The 16,355-nt window shown below is 45.2% G+C and overlaps 1 protein-coding gene across 1 annotated transcript; it reads left to right on the plus strand.

Moving 5' to 3' along the window:
- Window positions 1-240: 240 nt before the first annotated feature.
- Window positions 241-2,323, plus strand: LOC123136140 (alpha-1,3-arabinosyltransferase XAT2; the record flags this gene model as incomplete). The annotated part of the gene is given in 3 exon segments (XM_044555452.1): window positions 241-367; window positions 490-582; window positions 727-2,323. Coding segments are annotated over 3 exon segments (1,518 nt in total). The 3' UTR covers window positions 2,025-2,323.
- Window positions 2,324-16,355: the final 14,032 nt, after the last annotated feature.

The raw sequence follows: 16,355 nt of genomic DNA on the forward strand, positions 1-16,355 counted from the left end.
GCAGAGCAGAGCAGCCGAGGGCAGCTGAGGTCCATCCAGATCCAGCAGGGCACGAGCCACACGAGAAAGTTTCAGAGCATCTCTCGCTCCCCTCTATCGAGAAGAGTCTCCCCTTCCCTTCCTCCTCGCGAGGAGGCAGCAAAGCCCAGCAAGCAAGCAAGGAAGCTCCTTGCTGCTCCTCCAGATCTAGGCGAGGTCGGAGCCTCGGAGGGGGAGGGCGCGCTGGGATCGGCGTTGGAGATGAAGGCGGCGCTGCGGAGCCGGCAGGAGCCGCGGCGGGTCAGCAACGGCGTCATCATCGCCGCCATGCTCCTCTCCCTCTGCGTCCTCAGCATCGTCAAGGCCAGATACTGCTCCACCCCCTTCGGTATGTACTATATGCCTAGCTTCTTCTTTCCCTTCTCTTTTCTGTGGAGCCTCGACCTAGCTGGTTCGATGGATGGATGGATGGATGGATGAGAGGTTGAATGTTTCTTGCGGTGGCCGCAGGCAAGCCGGACGACCAGCTCAAGGAGCAGATGAACTCCAGCATCCGGATGGAGACCGACGACGAGCCCACGCCCGCCGCCACCACGGTCGGAGGTGAGCGAGCACAGCCCCGCCCCTGTCTTCCGGATAGATCGATTCATAGATTCGGCCGAGCTTGCTAGAATTGACTGATTTGGGGACGAAATGTATGTCGAGTATGTCGCTCAAGACTGTTCCTTTTCTTTCTTGATTGGTCAGGCTCAGAGGAGGACGCGGAGGAGGATGTGGAAGAGGACAGCGCCGCGCCGGTGCCCAAGGTCACCACGGAAAGGGCGGAGAAGGTCGTCTCCATGTCCGGCGCCGGCGCGGGGAGGAAGGATAAGGATAAGGGGCACAAGAAGAAGAAGCCGACCTGCTTCATGACGAGCAAGCGTTCGGAGCGGTGCGAGGCGGCGGGGGACATTCGGGTGGTCGGGAACGCCTCCACCATCTACATCGACTCGTTGGACAGGGAGTGGAGGACCAAGCCGTACGCGCGGTACCACGACCCCGTCGCCATGACCCACGTCCGGGAGTTCGTCCTCAGGCCCTTCCCCGCCGACGCGCCGCCGCCGGCGTGCACCAAGAACCACTCCGTCCCCGGGTTTGTGTTTTCCAACCGCGGCTTCTCCGGCAACCTGTACCACGACTACACGGACGTGCTGGTGCCGCTGTTCCTCAGCACGCGCAAGTTCAAGGGCGAGGTGCAGTTCCTGCTCAGCGACCTCAAGCCCTGGTGGGTGGCCAAGTTCCGGCCGCTGTTCCGGCAGCTCTCCAAGTACGAGGTGGTGGACGTGAACAACGACCTGGAGGTGCACTGCGTGCCCCGCATCGTCGTCGGCTCCGACTTCCACAAGGACATGGGCATCATCCCCTCCAAGGCCGCCGGCCGCGTCTCCATCGTCGACTTCAAGCGCACCCTCCGCGACGCCTTCGGCCTCGAGCGCGCGGCGGCCTCCCGCGGCGGCGCCACGGGCGCCGGCAAGCCGCGCCTCCTCATCATCTCCCGCAAGAACTCGCGCCGGTTCCTCAACGAGCGGGAGATGGCGGCCGCCGCCACCGCCATGGGCTTCGACGTGCGCATCGCGGAGCCCGACCAGCACACCGACATGTCCACCTTCGCGCGGCTCGTCAACTCGGCGGACGTGATGGTGGGCGTGCACGGCGCCGGGCTGACCAACATGGTGTTCCTCCCCGCCGGCGCCGTGCTGATCCAGGTGGTGCCCTTCGGCGGCCTGGAGTGGCTCACCGGCGTGACCTTCAAGAACCCGGCGGCGGACATGGAGGTGACGTACATGGACTACAACGTGCAGCTGGAGGAGAGCTCGCTGCTGGAGCAGTACCCGCGGAACCACCAGGTGCTGACGGACCCCTACGCCGTGCACAAGCAGGGCTGGGACGCGCTCAAGGCGGCCTACCTGGACAAGCAGAACGTGCGGCTGGATCTGGACAAGTTCAGGGCCACGCTCCGGGACGCGCTCAGCCGGCTGCCGCCGGCGTCGACGCCGGCGGCCTGAGCCCGCCCTGCTCGGCCACGTCCGTCCCCAATCCGGTAGATATAGGTCCGTCCGTGTATATCTATCTGCTCTGCTCTGCTCCGTGCCTGCCTCGTTTTGCTTAACTTGATTCTTGATTTCTTCTTCTTTCTTCTTCCTCTTGCTCTTCTTGTGGTAAGTAAGACCCCATTGACGGCGAGCAAGAACATGTGGTTACAGAGGATGTTTGGTTCATACCCTTTTGTGATTATTTGTTTCTTATATCAGTTAATTAATTTACATGAAAGATGCCAAGAACATGTAGCAGTAGAGCAAGAACATGAAAGTTCGGCCTCCTCCATTTTGTCGATCCATGAATCCATGTCAAGAACACGTCGCAGCACTTATCTTCCCTCCCTTCGCCCAATCTCCAATGGCAATGGCAATGGCATGTCAGAATCCATGGGTTGGCTCCGGAGAAGCTCGGTCATGGGGGAGAGAGGAGGAGGACTGCGACTTGGCGAGCTCCTGCTCCGTGTCAGCCAGCTAGCTGATGGGTTTGTCTTGTCTGGCTCGTTGGCAGCTGCCGGGAAGTGGTGGAGCGGTTTCGTCAGCCGATCGATGTGTTGGTTGATCGTTCGGCCAGCGGAAAAGAAATCAAAGTTTGGCTGATTCCTTCGCCGTGGTTCGTGGACGCGTCGCTGTCGCCGAACTGGGCAGCTGCCAACTCCGAGCTACCTCCGGCCCCGGCCTGCCTGCCAGCGTCATCTGGGTCTATTCGCGGCCGGACCTATTCAAGGAGTATATTCGCGGCCGGACCACCGGGTCTTCTTCACGAGAGTGAAATTTGTTGAGTGGATTAAGAATTAACTTCCATGTGAGTGGAATTTATTGTCTTCTCTCTCTCGATAAATGCCGCCTTTATTAATTCAAGATCTAGCAGGACTCTGCATAATTAGAATGCACATAACCAACACTAACAGTCTCGCACTGTAAACAGGAAGATACAATGGCAGAAGTTTTAAAAAGAAATTGTCTAGGAAAGACATGTGAAAGAGAGGACCAATCTAGTGAAATATTTACCTGAAGTATATTAGGAAAATGCGGGAAACATCTTGTACTTGGTCAGGAATTCTAGTTGATGTCGAGAGACATGATCGTCGAAAACGAGTACAGAAAAAGTGGAAGGAAAATACCCTTTGGAACATAGTGGTAATTACACCTGGTTACGTATTTTATTTTTTAAAAATTCAGAAAAAGTCAAAACGTTTCAAAACTTTTTCCCGACAATCTTGAGCTGTCATTTCTAGCGTACAAAAAAAATATATTCGGCAACGAAATATTCTCTGACAAAAATGACAAATATTCTCTGACAATAGCGTGAACAGCACGGCGTATATAGTGACAAATTTATATTTTTACGTCCACAACAACATCGAAGTCATTCTTCGCGAAAGTTTTTATATGAGTGTAACAATAAATCTACTTTTTTTTTGACTTTCTTAAACATTACTATTTCTTCAAAAAAAATCGGGTGTAATTACACCTGGGAGCCAAACATTCCTGTCCAAGTGGAACAACAACTTTTGAAACTAGATGATGCCCCACACATTGCTGCGGGATATATTGGGAAAACAAATGCATAAATAGTTACTAAAAAAACATCTACAACTAATGGAAGGAAAATGTAATATGAAAACATACAAAGTGTATTTAAATTCAGTTAAAATAATGTCACTTCAAACAAAATGTGAAGCTTCAACTACATAGATATGGGACAATCCCCCAACACATTATCAATACAAAATCTAGTGCAAAGAATAAATTGTGAAGAATTAACATGCCTGAATTTATGATGTGGCACCATTGCGTGCATAGTGTAATGCAAAAAATGGAATTGACGACTTGCATGCATGGCTTGCTTATGTGGCATGGTTGCATGACTAGGAAAAATAGGTAATGGGTTGTAGTTATTTAGGAATAGAAGATAGAAAGGAAATATTAATCTATTGGAGAGTACTTACCAACACGTCCATGAAGAATGTTTCATTGTGATCAGGAGAATGAACTTCTACAGATAAAAGAAAATAATACTTGGTTAATTGGCCTACCTATAGTACGTCCGCCAAAAGATTATGGGAGGCTTGGAATCCTGAATCTGACCAATGTTAATCAGAGATCACTATGCAAAAGATTGTGGAAGTTTGAGAATGTTGAAGGCACCTGGTATAGTACATTACCAAATAAACATGTGCAGAACCAAGTTTTGTCCCAGTGCCAAAAAAGGAGCGTGTCTCACATTTCTGGCGGAGACTGATGGGCGCAAATCACTTTTCCAAGAAGTTTGTTAGTGCAGCTAAAACCTTGTTACAGGAAAAGATTTGCGTGAATGGATCTCTATGGATTACTCAATTCCCAACCCTTTAAAATATCACATTCCATAAATTGTTGACGATGTAAAGAATGATGGATGGGGTTGCATCAGATTCACAAAAATGCATGGGGAGAGACCATAGAGCAAGAGTCTAATCTAGAGAATCTGGTGAATGCTTTTAATTTGAATGATGAGGAAGACATGGCGAGATTGAGAATTGGGATTAAAACAAGTTTAATATGAGAGATCCACAAAAAAACTTTTCTTATTCGTCTTTTTCTATCTTCCTACTCATCTCCACTATACCCCTCGTTTTCTAATTCCTTCCATTCTACCATACTCCACCCTCCTGAATGCATATATAGTTTGAAACTTCCATATGGTCTATTCTATTCTCTCTCCTACAACTCTAGACTATATATTCATACGCATTTTAACTATTTTTTTGCAACCAAGCAGATTATCTGGAACCATGCATGAATTGAGCTAAGATGCAAAAAAAATTTATTTCCAAAAATAGTCAATTCAATGATGACCCTCCATGGCTTTTCCCGGCGGTCTGGAGAAAGCAGCAATCAATAGGACTTTCCTAATCCTCCCTTCCTTTCAGGGAGAACGTGAAATTCTTTTTCCTTAAATGGGAGCAGCTCGCTCAGAACAATTCTTCTCTATCCATAGTTCATGGCCTATTAGAAGTAGAGCAGCTAAAATCTTTTGATATGATCGGTTATAGGTTTTACATGGAATCCGAGAGATTAGGGCATTCCTCTAGTCGATGCTTAAAAATGGTCTCTTGACCAAGGAAAATGTTCTCGAGAGAGGCTGGACTAGAAATTATTGTTAGATATTTGATTGTGCCCTAGCTAAACTAGTTTTGCAAGTGACCCTTTTGTGCTTTTGGTCTAAATAGACCTCTGGCATAATTGATGATCTCTTCAGGGGGTAGATTCCCTCCTTACCGATCATCCCAACGCAAACTAGTTCTTTCTTTGGAGCATCTGTTTGTTACACGACTCATAACACTAGGAAAACACTTTTCTTTAGACAACATCATATGAGTAATCTTGTTGATGTGATCTTTAGTTTATGCAACACCCTTGACACATCGTATGTTTGTGGAAAGAACATAGTCCAATAAGCCATGAAGGGGGAGTTCCAATGATAAAGATGGTGGTTTCGGAGGCCATGGAAAAGATTGTTACTATGCAAAAGATTGTGAAAATTGGAGAATGCCAAAAGCACTTGGTATAGTGCATTGCCAAATAAACATGTGCATAACCAAGTTTTGTCCCGATGCCAAAAACAGGAGCATGTCTCAGATTTCTGGCGAAGCCTGATGGGAGTAAATCACATTCCTTGTTGCAGGAAAATATCTGCGTGAATGGATCACCATGGATTACTCAATTTCCAACACTTGACAATATCACATTCTCTAAATTGTTGACGATGTAAAGGATGATGGATGTGGTTGCATCAGATTCACAAGAACTGCGTGGGGGGAGACCATAGAGCAACAATCTAATCTAGAGAATCCCGTGAATGCTTTTGATTTGAGTGATGAGGGAGACATGGTGAGATTGAGAATTGGAATTAAAACAAGTTTAATATGAGATATCTACATTGGCAGCTAAAATATTTTGATATGATCAGTTATAGGTTTTATGTGGAATCTGAGAGATAACAACATTCCTCTAGTCAATGCGTAAAATGGTCTCTTGACCAAAGAAAATATTCTCAAAATAGGTTGGACTAGAAATGATCATTTGATATTTGATTGTGCCCTAGCTAAATTAGTTTGGAATGTGACCCTTTTGTGCTTTTGGTCTAAATAGACCTCTGGCATAATTGATAATCTCTTTAGGGGTAGATTGCCTCCTTACTGATCATCCCAACGGAAACTAGTTCTTTCTTTGGAGCATCTATACACGACTTGTAAAACTAGGAAACCGGTTTGCTTTAGGCAACATCATACCAGTAATCATGTTGGTGTGATCTTTAGTTTATGCAACACCCTTGACACATCGAATGTTTTGTAGAAAGAACATAGTCCAGGAAACTATGATGGAGGAGTTCCAATGATAAAGATGGTGGTTTTGGAGGCCATGTACACATTTAATGTCCCTCCAATTTGGGAAGTTGTCTAGGCTTGACAGTGGAGCCTTGCTCTACCGTCATTGTTTTTATGGTGATCTGAACTGCAATTAGCCTCTTGAGCATGTTAATTTGGGCAGTTGTCTAGGATCGGGTGTTATGGACCTGAAAGTGATGAATTCATGTTTGCTGACCAAGTGGCTTTGGAAGTTACCATAGGATTGAGGGGTTGTAGCAAGAATTGTTATCTAAGAAGTGTCCGAGTAGAAAACCCTTATCATGTTGGACCGATGGTGCTAGATGCTCACGCTTTTAGCAAAGTCTGGTGAATGTTAAATCATACATTCCAACAATTAAATCATTAGAGAATCCAAGAGATAGGGCCAAAACAATATTTTTCAAACATGCGTGGATAGGAGATAAATTTTGGATGATTTATTTCCTAGACTATACACCCCGACATTTACAAAAATGGTTTATGTTCAATACGTCAAAACTGAGAGGTTTGAGGTTATCCAATTTAGAAGAACCTTGCATGAGGAAACTGCTGCTCAATGGGAGGAATTGAAGCAGTTAGTGGATTCTGTTGAGCAGAAGGATTGCAAAGATAGAGTCAGTTGGTCTCTCAACAATAAGAACACGTTTGTGGTGAGCGATCTTTGCCTACATGTGAAGGCTTCTAGGCTAGTTGGATACAAATCAGTCTCGAAGCTTAAAGTGCCTCACAAGATAAAGATCTTCTTGCGGTTGATGCTCAAAAGTGGTATCTTGACTAAGAACAATATGTTGAGGAGAGGATGTATAGGGAATGATCAATGCGTTGTTTTTGTTGTGAGAAGGATATAATTAATCATCTACTTTTTTATTGTGGTCTTGCTAGGTTGGTGTGGCAAGTGATGATATGGGCTTTTGCATTTCCTAGACCTCCAGGGAGAGTCACATATTTTTTGTGGGGTTGGGTAAAAATTATCCCAAGAAATAAAAGAAATTGGTTATTTGTGGTGGGGTCACCATCTAGTCGACTTTATGAAAAAATAGGAATAGGGCTTTTTTGATGATCCGACTTTAGTGGATTACAATTTGAGCTAATATCTTAAAAGGTGGAGCATTTTGTAGAAGGAACAAGATCAAAGAAGAACTGATTTTTGTGTGGAGAAGATTGAGAAGGTGCTTGAGGAGATCTTTGCTACGAGTCACGGATGGAATCCGCTAAACAAAAGAATTGTAGTGGTCAGAGTGCGGATTGCATGGCATGAGGTGTACATATCCTTTCACAAATGCTTTTGATCTTTAGGCACTTGAGCCAGTTTTGTTTCATGTTATATGTTGCTTCTAGTGGCTATTATGGTAGTATATGTTTGTTAAATTGGTAATTTCTTGATTGATTTAATCTATAAATAAATCATGAACATGGCACTGACAATATTAAACTCATTCTGATATCCAAACATATAAGAAAGGTACTGTACATAGAACAAATTTATCTATGTAGACAATTAGTATGGTTAATACAGAAACAAACAAGAGAGGGATAAAATGTTGGGGAACATAGTAATTTCAAAAAAATTCCTATGCACACGCAAGATCATGGTGATGCATAGCAACGAGAGGGGAGAGTGCTGTCTACGTACCCTCGTAGACCGAAAGCGGAAGCGTTAGCACAACGCGGTTGATGTAGTCGTACGTCTTCACGATCCGACCGATCAAGTACCGAACGTACGGCACCTCCAAGTTCAGCACACGTTCAACCCGATGACGTCCCTCGAACTCCGATCCAGCCGAGTGTTGAGGGAGAGTTTCGTCAGCACGATGGTGTGGTGACGATGATGATGTTCTACCGACGCAGGGCTTTGCCTAAGCACCGCTACAGTATTATCGAGGCGGACTATGGTGGAGGGGGGCACCGCACACGGCTAAAAGATCAAACGATCAATTGTTGTGTCTCTAGGGTTCCCCCTGCCCCCGTATATAAAGGAGCAAGGGGGGGTGCGGCCGGCCAAGGGGAGAGGCGCGTCGGGAGGAGTCCTACTCTCACCGGGAGTAGGACTCCCCCCCTTTCCTAGTTGGATTAGGACTTGGGAGGGGGGAAAGAGGAGGGAGAGAGGAAGGAAGGGGGGCGCCGCCCCCCTCTCCTTGTCCTATTCGGACTAGGGGGAGGGGCGCGCGGCCCAGCCCTGGCCGCCTCTCCTCTTCTCCGTAAAGGCCCACTAAGGCCCATTAACCTCTCGGGGGGTTCCGGTAACCTCCCGGTACTCCGGTAAAATCCCGATTTCACCCGGAACACTTCCTATATCCAAACATAGGCTTCTAATATATCAATCTTCATGTCTCGACCATTTTGAGACTCCTCGTCATGTCCGTGATCACATCCGGGACTCTGAACAACCTTCGGTACATCAAAACATATAAACTCATAATAACTGTCATCGTAACATTAAGCGTGCGGACCCTACGGGTTCGAGAACTATGTAGACATGACCGAGACACGTCTACGGTCAATAACCAATAGCGGAACCTGGATGCTCATATTGGCCCCCACATATTCTATGAAGATCTTTATTGGTCAGACCGCATAACAACATACATTGTTCCCTTTGTCATCAGTATGTTACTTGCCCGAGATTCGATCGTCGGTATCTCAATACCTAGTTCAATCTTGTTACCGGCAAGTCTCTTTACTTGTTCTATAATACATCATCCCGCAACTAACTCATTAGTTGCAATGCTTGCAAGGCTTAAGTGATGTGTATTACCGAGAGGGCCCAGAGATACCTCTCCGACAATCGGAGTAACAAATCCTAATCTCGAAATATGCCAACCCAACATGTACCTTTGGGGACACCTGTAGAGCACCTTTATAATCACCCAGTTGAGTTGTGACGTTTGGTAGCACACAAAGTGTTCCTCCGGTAAACGGGAGTTGCATAATCTCATAGTCATAGGAACATGTATAAGTCATGAAGAAAGCAGTAGCAACATACTAAACGATCATGTGCTAAGCTAACAGAATGGGTCAAGTCAATCACATCATTCTCCTAATGATGTGATCCCGTTAATCAAATAACAACTCATGTCTATGGTTAGGAAACATAACCATCTTTGATCAACGAGCTAGTCAAGTAGAGGCATACTAGTGACATTATGTTTGTCTATGTATTCACACATGTATTATGTTTCCGATTAATACAATTATAGCATGAATAATAAACATTTATCATGATATAAGGAAATAAATAATAACTTTATTATTGCCTCTAGGGCATATTTCCTTCATAAATAGGTTATACCCTCCTGTCGGCTTGGTCAAAGCCATGGCGACGCCAGCAACATCCTCGATAGCCCTCTTCTTGGCGGTTTCAAAGTTTTCACCCATGTCGAAGTCGGGGAGGTCGAGGACATTGTCGAAGTAGAGGATGGAGACAACTAGTGGCGAGCAGTCGCATCCGAGACGCACCCCAAAAATCTAATCTCACCTTCTCCCGATGCAGGATCAGAAAGGGCGGGGTTTCTGAGTCCTGCTTTCCCGCACAACCAGGCATACCTGGGATGGGATCACCAGAAGCAGCATCAGTGAAACGAATGTGGGTCTATGCACGAGGAGGTAGAGCAGATGCGATCTGATCTGGGTGGCGGCTAGGGTTACCGACGCCTCAAATATGTAGGAAGTCGTGGTAGGGAGATGTGGGGCTGGACCCACGCGCAAGTCGGCAATAGCCCATGATCTGACATCTCAAATTTATAGCATGTCCATTGTTGACTCATAATTAATTAGCTATCGGTTCCTCAACTGAAATAAAAAATATAATCCATTCCTTATAGGCAAAAAGTTAGCATGCATACAAATGACATAGGTCAGGGTTTGGCTCGTTCATGAAACACGACGCGCGTTGGCATGATAGGCGACGAAGGAGGTAGAGTGCACGAGGGTCACTCCTCTTCTCAAGTTTTAATAACACGTGAAAAAGAATTCCTTATAAAGAGGTCTCAACTTTTCTACACTAACATGATGAGACTTAACTATTTTTTTTGAGACAACAATGAGAGTTAGCTTCCCACCATCTTATGGCAGCTTAGAGATTTTCAGGATTTATTTTATTTATGGGCCCAAAGCGCAGTTATAATCAACAGTATATATCTCGAGATTTGAAAGCTTGTGACTTGTGAGGCTACTCATAGTGGGGAGTATCATATACTAGTATCATGCACATGATACTAGTATATGATACTACCTTCATAGTGCATAGTAACATAGAGTAGTATCATAGAAGATCATATTTATCGCCCATGCTATTTAATATAGTGGTGGATATGCTAGCGGTCATGATTGAGCGTGCCAAGGTTGATGGCCAAATTGCTGGGGTTGTAAATCACCTAGTTGATGGTGGTCTCTCTATACTTCAATATGCCGATGATACAATTCTCTTCATGGATCATGACCTCGAGAAAGCGAGAAATATGAAACTGATTTTATCAGCATTCGAGCAACTCTCGGGTCTCAAGATCAATTTTCATAAAAGTGAATTGTTTTGCTTTGGCGACGCTCAAAACAAGGCCCACCTTTACGCTGAACTGTTTGGGTGTAGGTTGGGCGAACTTCTGATCACATATTTGGGGATACCGATACATTATCGGAGACTCGCAAATGCTGAATGGAAACACGTCGAGGAGAGACTGCAAAAAAGACTTGGCAGTTGGAAAGGTAAACTGCTGTCTCTGGATGGAAAATTGGTCCTCATAAATTCAGTACTAAGTAATATGGTACTATATATGATTTCCTTTTTCCAATTGCCAAAAGGAGTCTTACATAGATTGGATTATTTCCGATCAAGATTCTTTTGGCAAGGAGATAGCGAGAGAAGGAAATATCGACTGGCCAAATGGAGTGTGGTTTGCCGTCCCAAAGACCAAGGCGGGCTGGGCATTCATGACCTTGAGGTTAAGAATATGGCCCTCCTAGGTAAACGGTTGTTTAAATTGCTGATGGAAGATGATGTATGGAAAACCCTCCTAAGGAGGAAATATGTGGGTTCCAAGGCGGTATCCCAGGTATACTGGAAGCCTGGGGATTCCCATTTTTGGGCGGGTCTAATGGCTACGAAGAAATATTTCTTTGGCTATGGATCCTTCTCGATTAAGGATGGCTCGAAAATTAGATTCTGGGAGGACAAGTGGCTAGGAGATACCACACTCCGGGAATAATATCCAGCTCTATACAACATTGTGCGCCAGAAGGGTGATACTATTGCCACGGTAATGGAATCATTCCGCCAAATGTGACATTAAGAAGAGATTTAATTGGACCCAGACTACAATCGTGGAACATCCTGCTCGAGCGGTTGTCCACGGTGCAATTGTCACATGGGTCTGATGTTTTTCGATGGAACCTTCATGGGAATGGCCGGTTCTCAGTGGAGTCTATGTATAGAGCGTTAATCCAGTCTGATGTGCCAGTTGATAATAACAAGAAAATCTGGAAGATGAAGATACCTCTTAAGAATAAAATCTTTGCATGGTATCTTTGTCGCGGAGTCATTCTTACTAAAGACAGCCTTATTAAGAGAAATTAGCATGGTAGTCCACAATGTATCTTTTGTCACCATGATGAGACAATAAAACATTTGTTTTTCCAATGCAAATTGGCTCGTTCTATATGGTCAGTCATCCAGATAGCTTCTGACTTGTATCCTTCTTGTAGTGTTGCTAATGTATTTGGCAACTGGTTATATTGGATTGATCACAGGCTTAGAACTCTTCTTAGGGTGGGAGCGCTTGCCGCTATTTGGTCGCTTTGGCTATGTAGAAATGATAAGGTTTTTAATGATAAAAGTACTTCTCTGATGCAGGTTATCTATAGATATACCGGGACTCTTCGTTTATAGTCCTCTCTACAACGCATGGAGAATCGAGACCTGTTTACGGAGGTGTGTACACGATTGAAGGATACGACGAGGGTTACTTTTACCCAACATGGGTGGCAGCATGATCTTAGGATTGGCCCACCTCCATTTTAGGCGTTCTACATACTCTACATGTTTCCTTGTATTTCGCCTTTTTATTTTTCATTTGTGCGGGAAGACTTTATTTGACTGTGTGCATCATAGTATGCAGAGGCCGGGTGTAATGCTTAAACCGTTTAAGTAATAAAGCGCCCTTTTTTGAAAAAAAGAATCTACCTACATATGTTACTCTAACCCCTCTTTCTTCTTTAATTCTTTGCCACATTAGCATGTGTCCTATTCCCGAGTGCATGTTACCGGCTAAAATACCACCACTATGGCCAGCCTGAGGCATGCTTGATGCATGTGCTGGGAGGAGCTCGCTTCTCCAAGTTGGATGGCTGGGTAGTTTTCTTTTTTCACTCTTGAATTTTGTAACTTTGTGGCGGGTTGGTTCGGAGAATAGCGTCTTGGAGGCCGAGCTCCATGGAGCTTTTTATTTAAAAAAAATCAAATTCAAACTTTTATGTTTCAAAAAATTCTGAAAAAATACACATGTATGTAAGGATGTAACTCATATGTGTGTAAAAATTCATGATGAAATACCTTGAGTTGCGACATGTACAAAAAAGAGAAATTTATGGCCTGGGAGGATGAATAATATAATGTGTTAAATAGCCCCGGATTTTTTTTTCACAGTCCTCATTTCAACGTATTTGGCCGTGAAAATTTACACACATGTGTGTTATGCCTTCATGTATATCTGTGTTTTTTTCAGAATTTTTAAAACGTAAAAATATGAATTTTGATGAAATTTGAAATTTGAATTTGGAGGCCTCATTGGAGCTCCGTCACCAAAAGGGATTTCCGGTCTTTGCTTCAAAATAAAATAAAATTATGACCTCTTGGTTCAAAGGAAGTTCACAGAAATTTTGATGATTCCATCCGTTGCGTAACTTTCTTAGAGCTTGTGTTTTGAAAGATTGAAAACTTACTACGCGATATAGTTCGTTGTTTTTATGACAACGTGGCAACGGCAACGCTGATCCTTGCCTCTTGGTATCCTTTTCCTCTTCTCGTGTTTTGTCTTGTGCACGCGCGCGGGAATCCACATCGACTCGACTGTGATACGTAAAGCTTCCTAGGCACTACGTAGCCAGCTGATCCGCGAGTGAATAGGATGGCAGCACGATCCGCAGGAACCAGTGGCATCACCGCATCAGTAAACAGAACGGACGTGGACATGGCAGCCACCGGACCGGTTCTACTCTAGCTAGCTAGCCAGCCCTTTTTGTGCCACTAGAGTGGGACATGCTCGTACCGGAGCCGTTGCCTTTTATGTATGGCCGGGTGTGCATATTGTCAAGGAACGGATGATGGATTGATCAGTGATGACCATGTCAGAGTAGTTCTAGCTAGTACTACTACCTAGTAATGTGTGACGAACGAAGCCGATGATCAACCCCTCACCTAATCGGGTCTCATCGCCCTCAGCTGATCCGTGCCCGGATGAACGACCTTGAGAGTTCGTTGTCACAAGATGCCCTCGTGCTCGGGCTTGAAGGAGGCTCAAGCCTCAAGCCGCCATTTCTTCTTGAAGAGCGACTCGTCTATTGTGTCAAATCACATCGTCACCCCTACCCCTAGGTCATTTCTAGCTCAGACTTTCAAATAAGCTGCAAACGTCCGAATCGAGCTGTTCGGACACACTTTGCCGTCGAACGCGGCGTACAGAGACAAACGGCAAAGTTGGACACGCGAAGATGCGACTACATTCCAGAAAATAACAGCAAGATTCAGTTAGATCGTCCACGCATTGGAAAACAAAATGTTTGCCGGATGAACATGCATGGACACATGGCTTTGATTTGCAAGCTGTGGTACGGAAACTTTTTGAAGATACACGAGCTGGTCTGAAGATGATCGATCCTCTGAGGAACATGTGAAAAGGCATGAAGGTACTTAAAAACTAAATTAAGATCGGAGGTGAACATGGCAAGCTTGCATTGCAGCCAACCAGGATGGGAAGAAAGCCAAGTGCTGTGATGGTTGAACTGGTTTCCACACATCGGGATGTGTTGGACTTTCCCACGCACAAAGACAAGGACCAGAGACAGCTCATGCATGCACTCCGATGCATTACTGACTAGCTAGAGATCTCGACTAAACTAGTCTTGTCTTTTTTCAGAAATACGCAAAGCTTACGTATCATTCTATTGATAGAAGAGTATAAATATTTCGTCTACGAAGCTCGCTTTTGGAATTAGGGCACCTTGCCACTAGTGTGTGTAGGCAGTTGTTTGGCATAGGCCGATGTCAACATCGGGCGACTACTTTGGTCACGAACTCGTGGATGGTTTGATGGGGCGAAGTTAGAGTCGCTTGCTCGGCGAGAAGTGATGACGATGACTCCTCGGGCAACCTCAATGGTGGTCTTTCTCTCAACTGTGTGTGTAGTGCATGTGGGTAGCTAGACCAGTGTGTTGTTCCAGTTTTCACCCGATTTTTTCAGTAATTAACCAAGCTATTCTCTTCTTAATTAATGGATAGAGCTCTAAGGGAAAAGTGAGACCTTTTCTGACCAAGTGGCTCAGAGATGATCTTGACAAAGGTAGCCCAAGAAGGATAGATGCCAACCAGATTGTAACCCATGTTGTATTCATGGCATTGACAATATTGTTGCAAGGATGAGCTTTCTCTTTAGTCAACCTAGCAAACAATAGAGATCGCTGCAGCACATTAATGTCATTCTGATAACCCGGGCATACCAAAAAAGCATGCCAAATCCAGAGATCATGTGAGGCAACTATTTCAAAAATGATGTTGGGATTCTTAACATGACCCCGATATTGCCCTTGTAGAGTTTTTGGACAGTTCTTCCATCTTCAATGCATGCAATTAAGAGATCCGACCAAATATAGCCACCCTCTTGCTTCATACATTGCCAAGATACTCTTGGTGTCTGCAAGAGTTGGTTCTCTCAAGTATAGAGGTCCAAACAACGAGACTACGTCAGTAGAAAATCTGACCATGGCGTCTTCGCATTTGCTCTCAGACACCAATAGGTATTCGTCCCACAAATCAGCGGTCGTGCCATATGCAATCATCCGCAATGCTGCTATGCACTTCTGGTAACTAGAGACTCCAATCCTTCTTACAACATCCTTCTTCAAGATAGTCATCAAAGGACCGGACACCACGGTAGAGACGATCAAAGACATTTTTGCGCATCCGAAAACGTCGGTGAAAATTACCGGAGAATTGAGCATCGGGGGCAAAGTAGTCGTCCATCAGCGTCAAATGGCCGTGGGCCCTCCTCGGAGTGAGCACTCAATGAACCTTGATTGATCCCTTGAAAATGAGAACATGCTCTTCCGCATGCTCTGCGTCTACAAGGACTGCCAACATCATCCTCGTCTCATCCGCGCAGTCCTCCTCGTTGGATGACTCAATGTAGTGCCAATATATGTACTCCATATTCGAATCCATTGATTCAAAGAAGAAGGGACAAAATAATTAGCACATGCATTTCACCAAACGCTTGTCGGGCGTCGCAAGTATCGTAGGGGCGGATGGTACCTGCGCGGCAAAATGAGGAGAGGTATGGACCAACAGTGAAGGAGAAGTGGTGTGGGGGACGGGGTGTAGTTGTGGAGGTCACGTAGGTCTGGGAAGGGCTTGACATGTAGCCTGGGAGGTGTTGTGACACATTGGCGAGAGAGAAAACGGATGAAGAGAAAGAGGGAAGGATGAAGCGGGGTTCGAGAAGGGTTTTGGGTGGGCCAGTGGTGTCAGAGTCTTACATGTCTGCTATCAGGACTCTCGCAAAGTAGCCCCTAGTTTGCTTTCGGTTCGTGAGAAAAAGGACGTTCAGATGGCCCAGCAGAAAGATAAAGACCTTGTATCGTTAAGTCCAAGAATAAAACTCTAAAGACTAGAGAATAGATAGAGGAATATTAGAGTAGAAGTATA

The sequence above is a fragment of the Triticum aestivum genome, chromosome 6B (genome assembly GCF_018294505.1).
Source record: "Triticum aestivum cultivar Chinese Spring chromosome 6B, IWGSC CS RefSeq v2.1, whole genome shotgun sequence".
Taxonomy (NCBI): Eukaryota; Viridiplantae; Streptophyta; class Magnoliopsida; order Poales; family Poaceae; genus Triticum; species Triticum aestivum.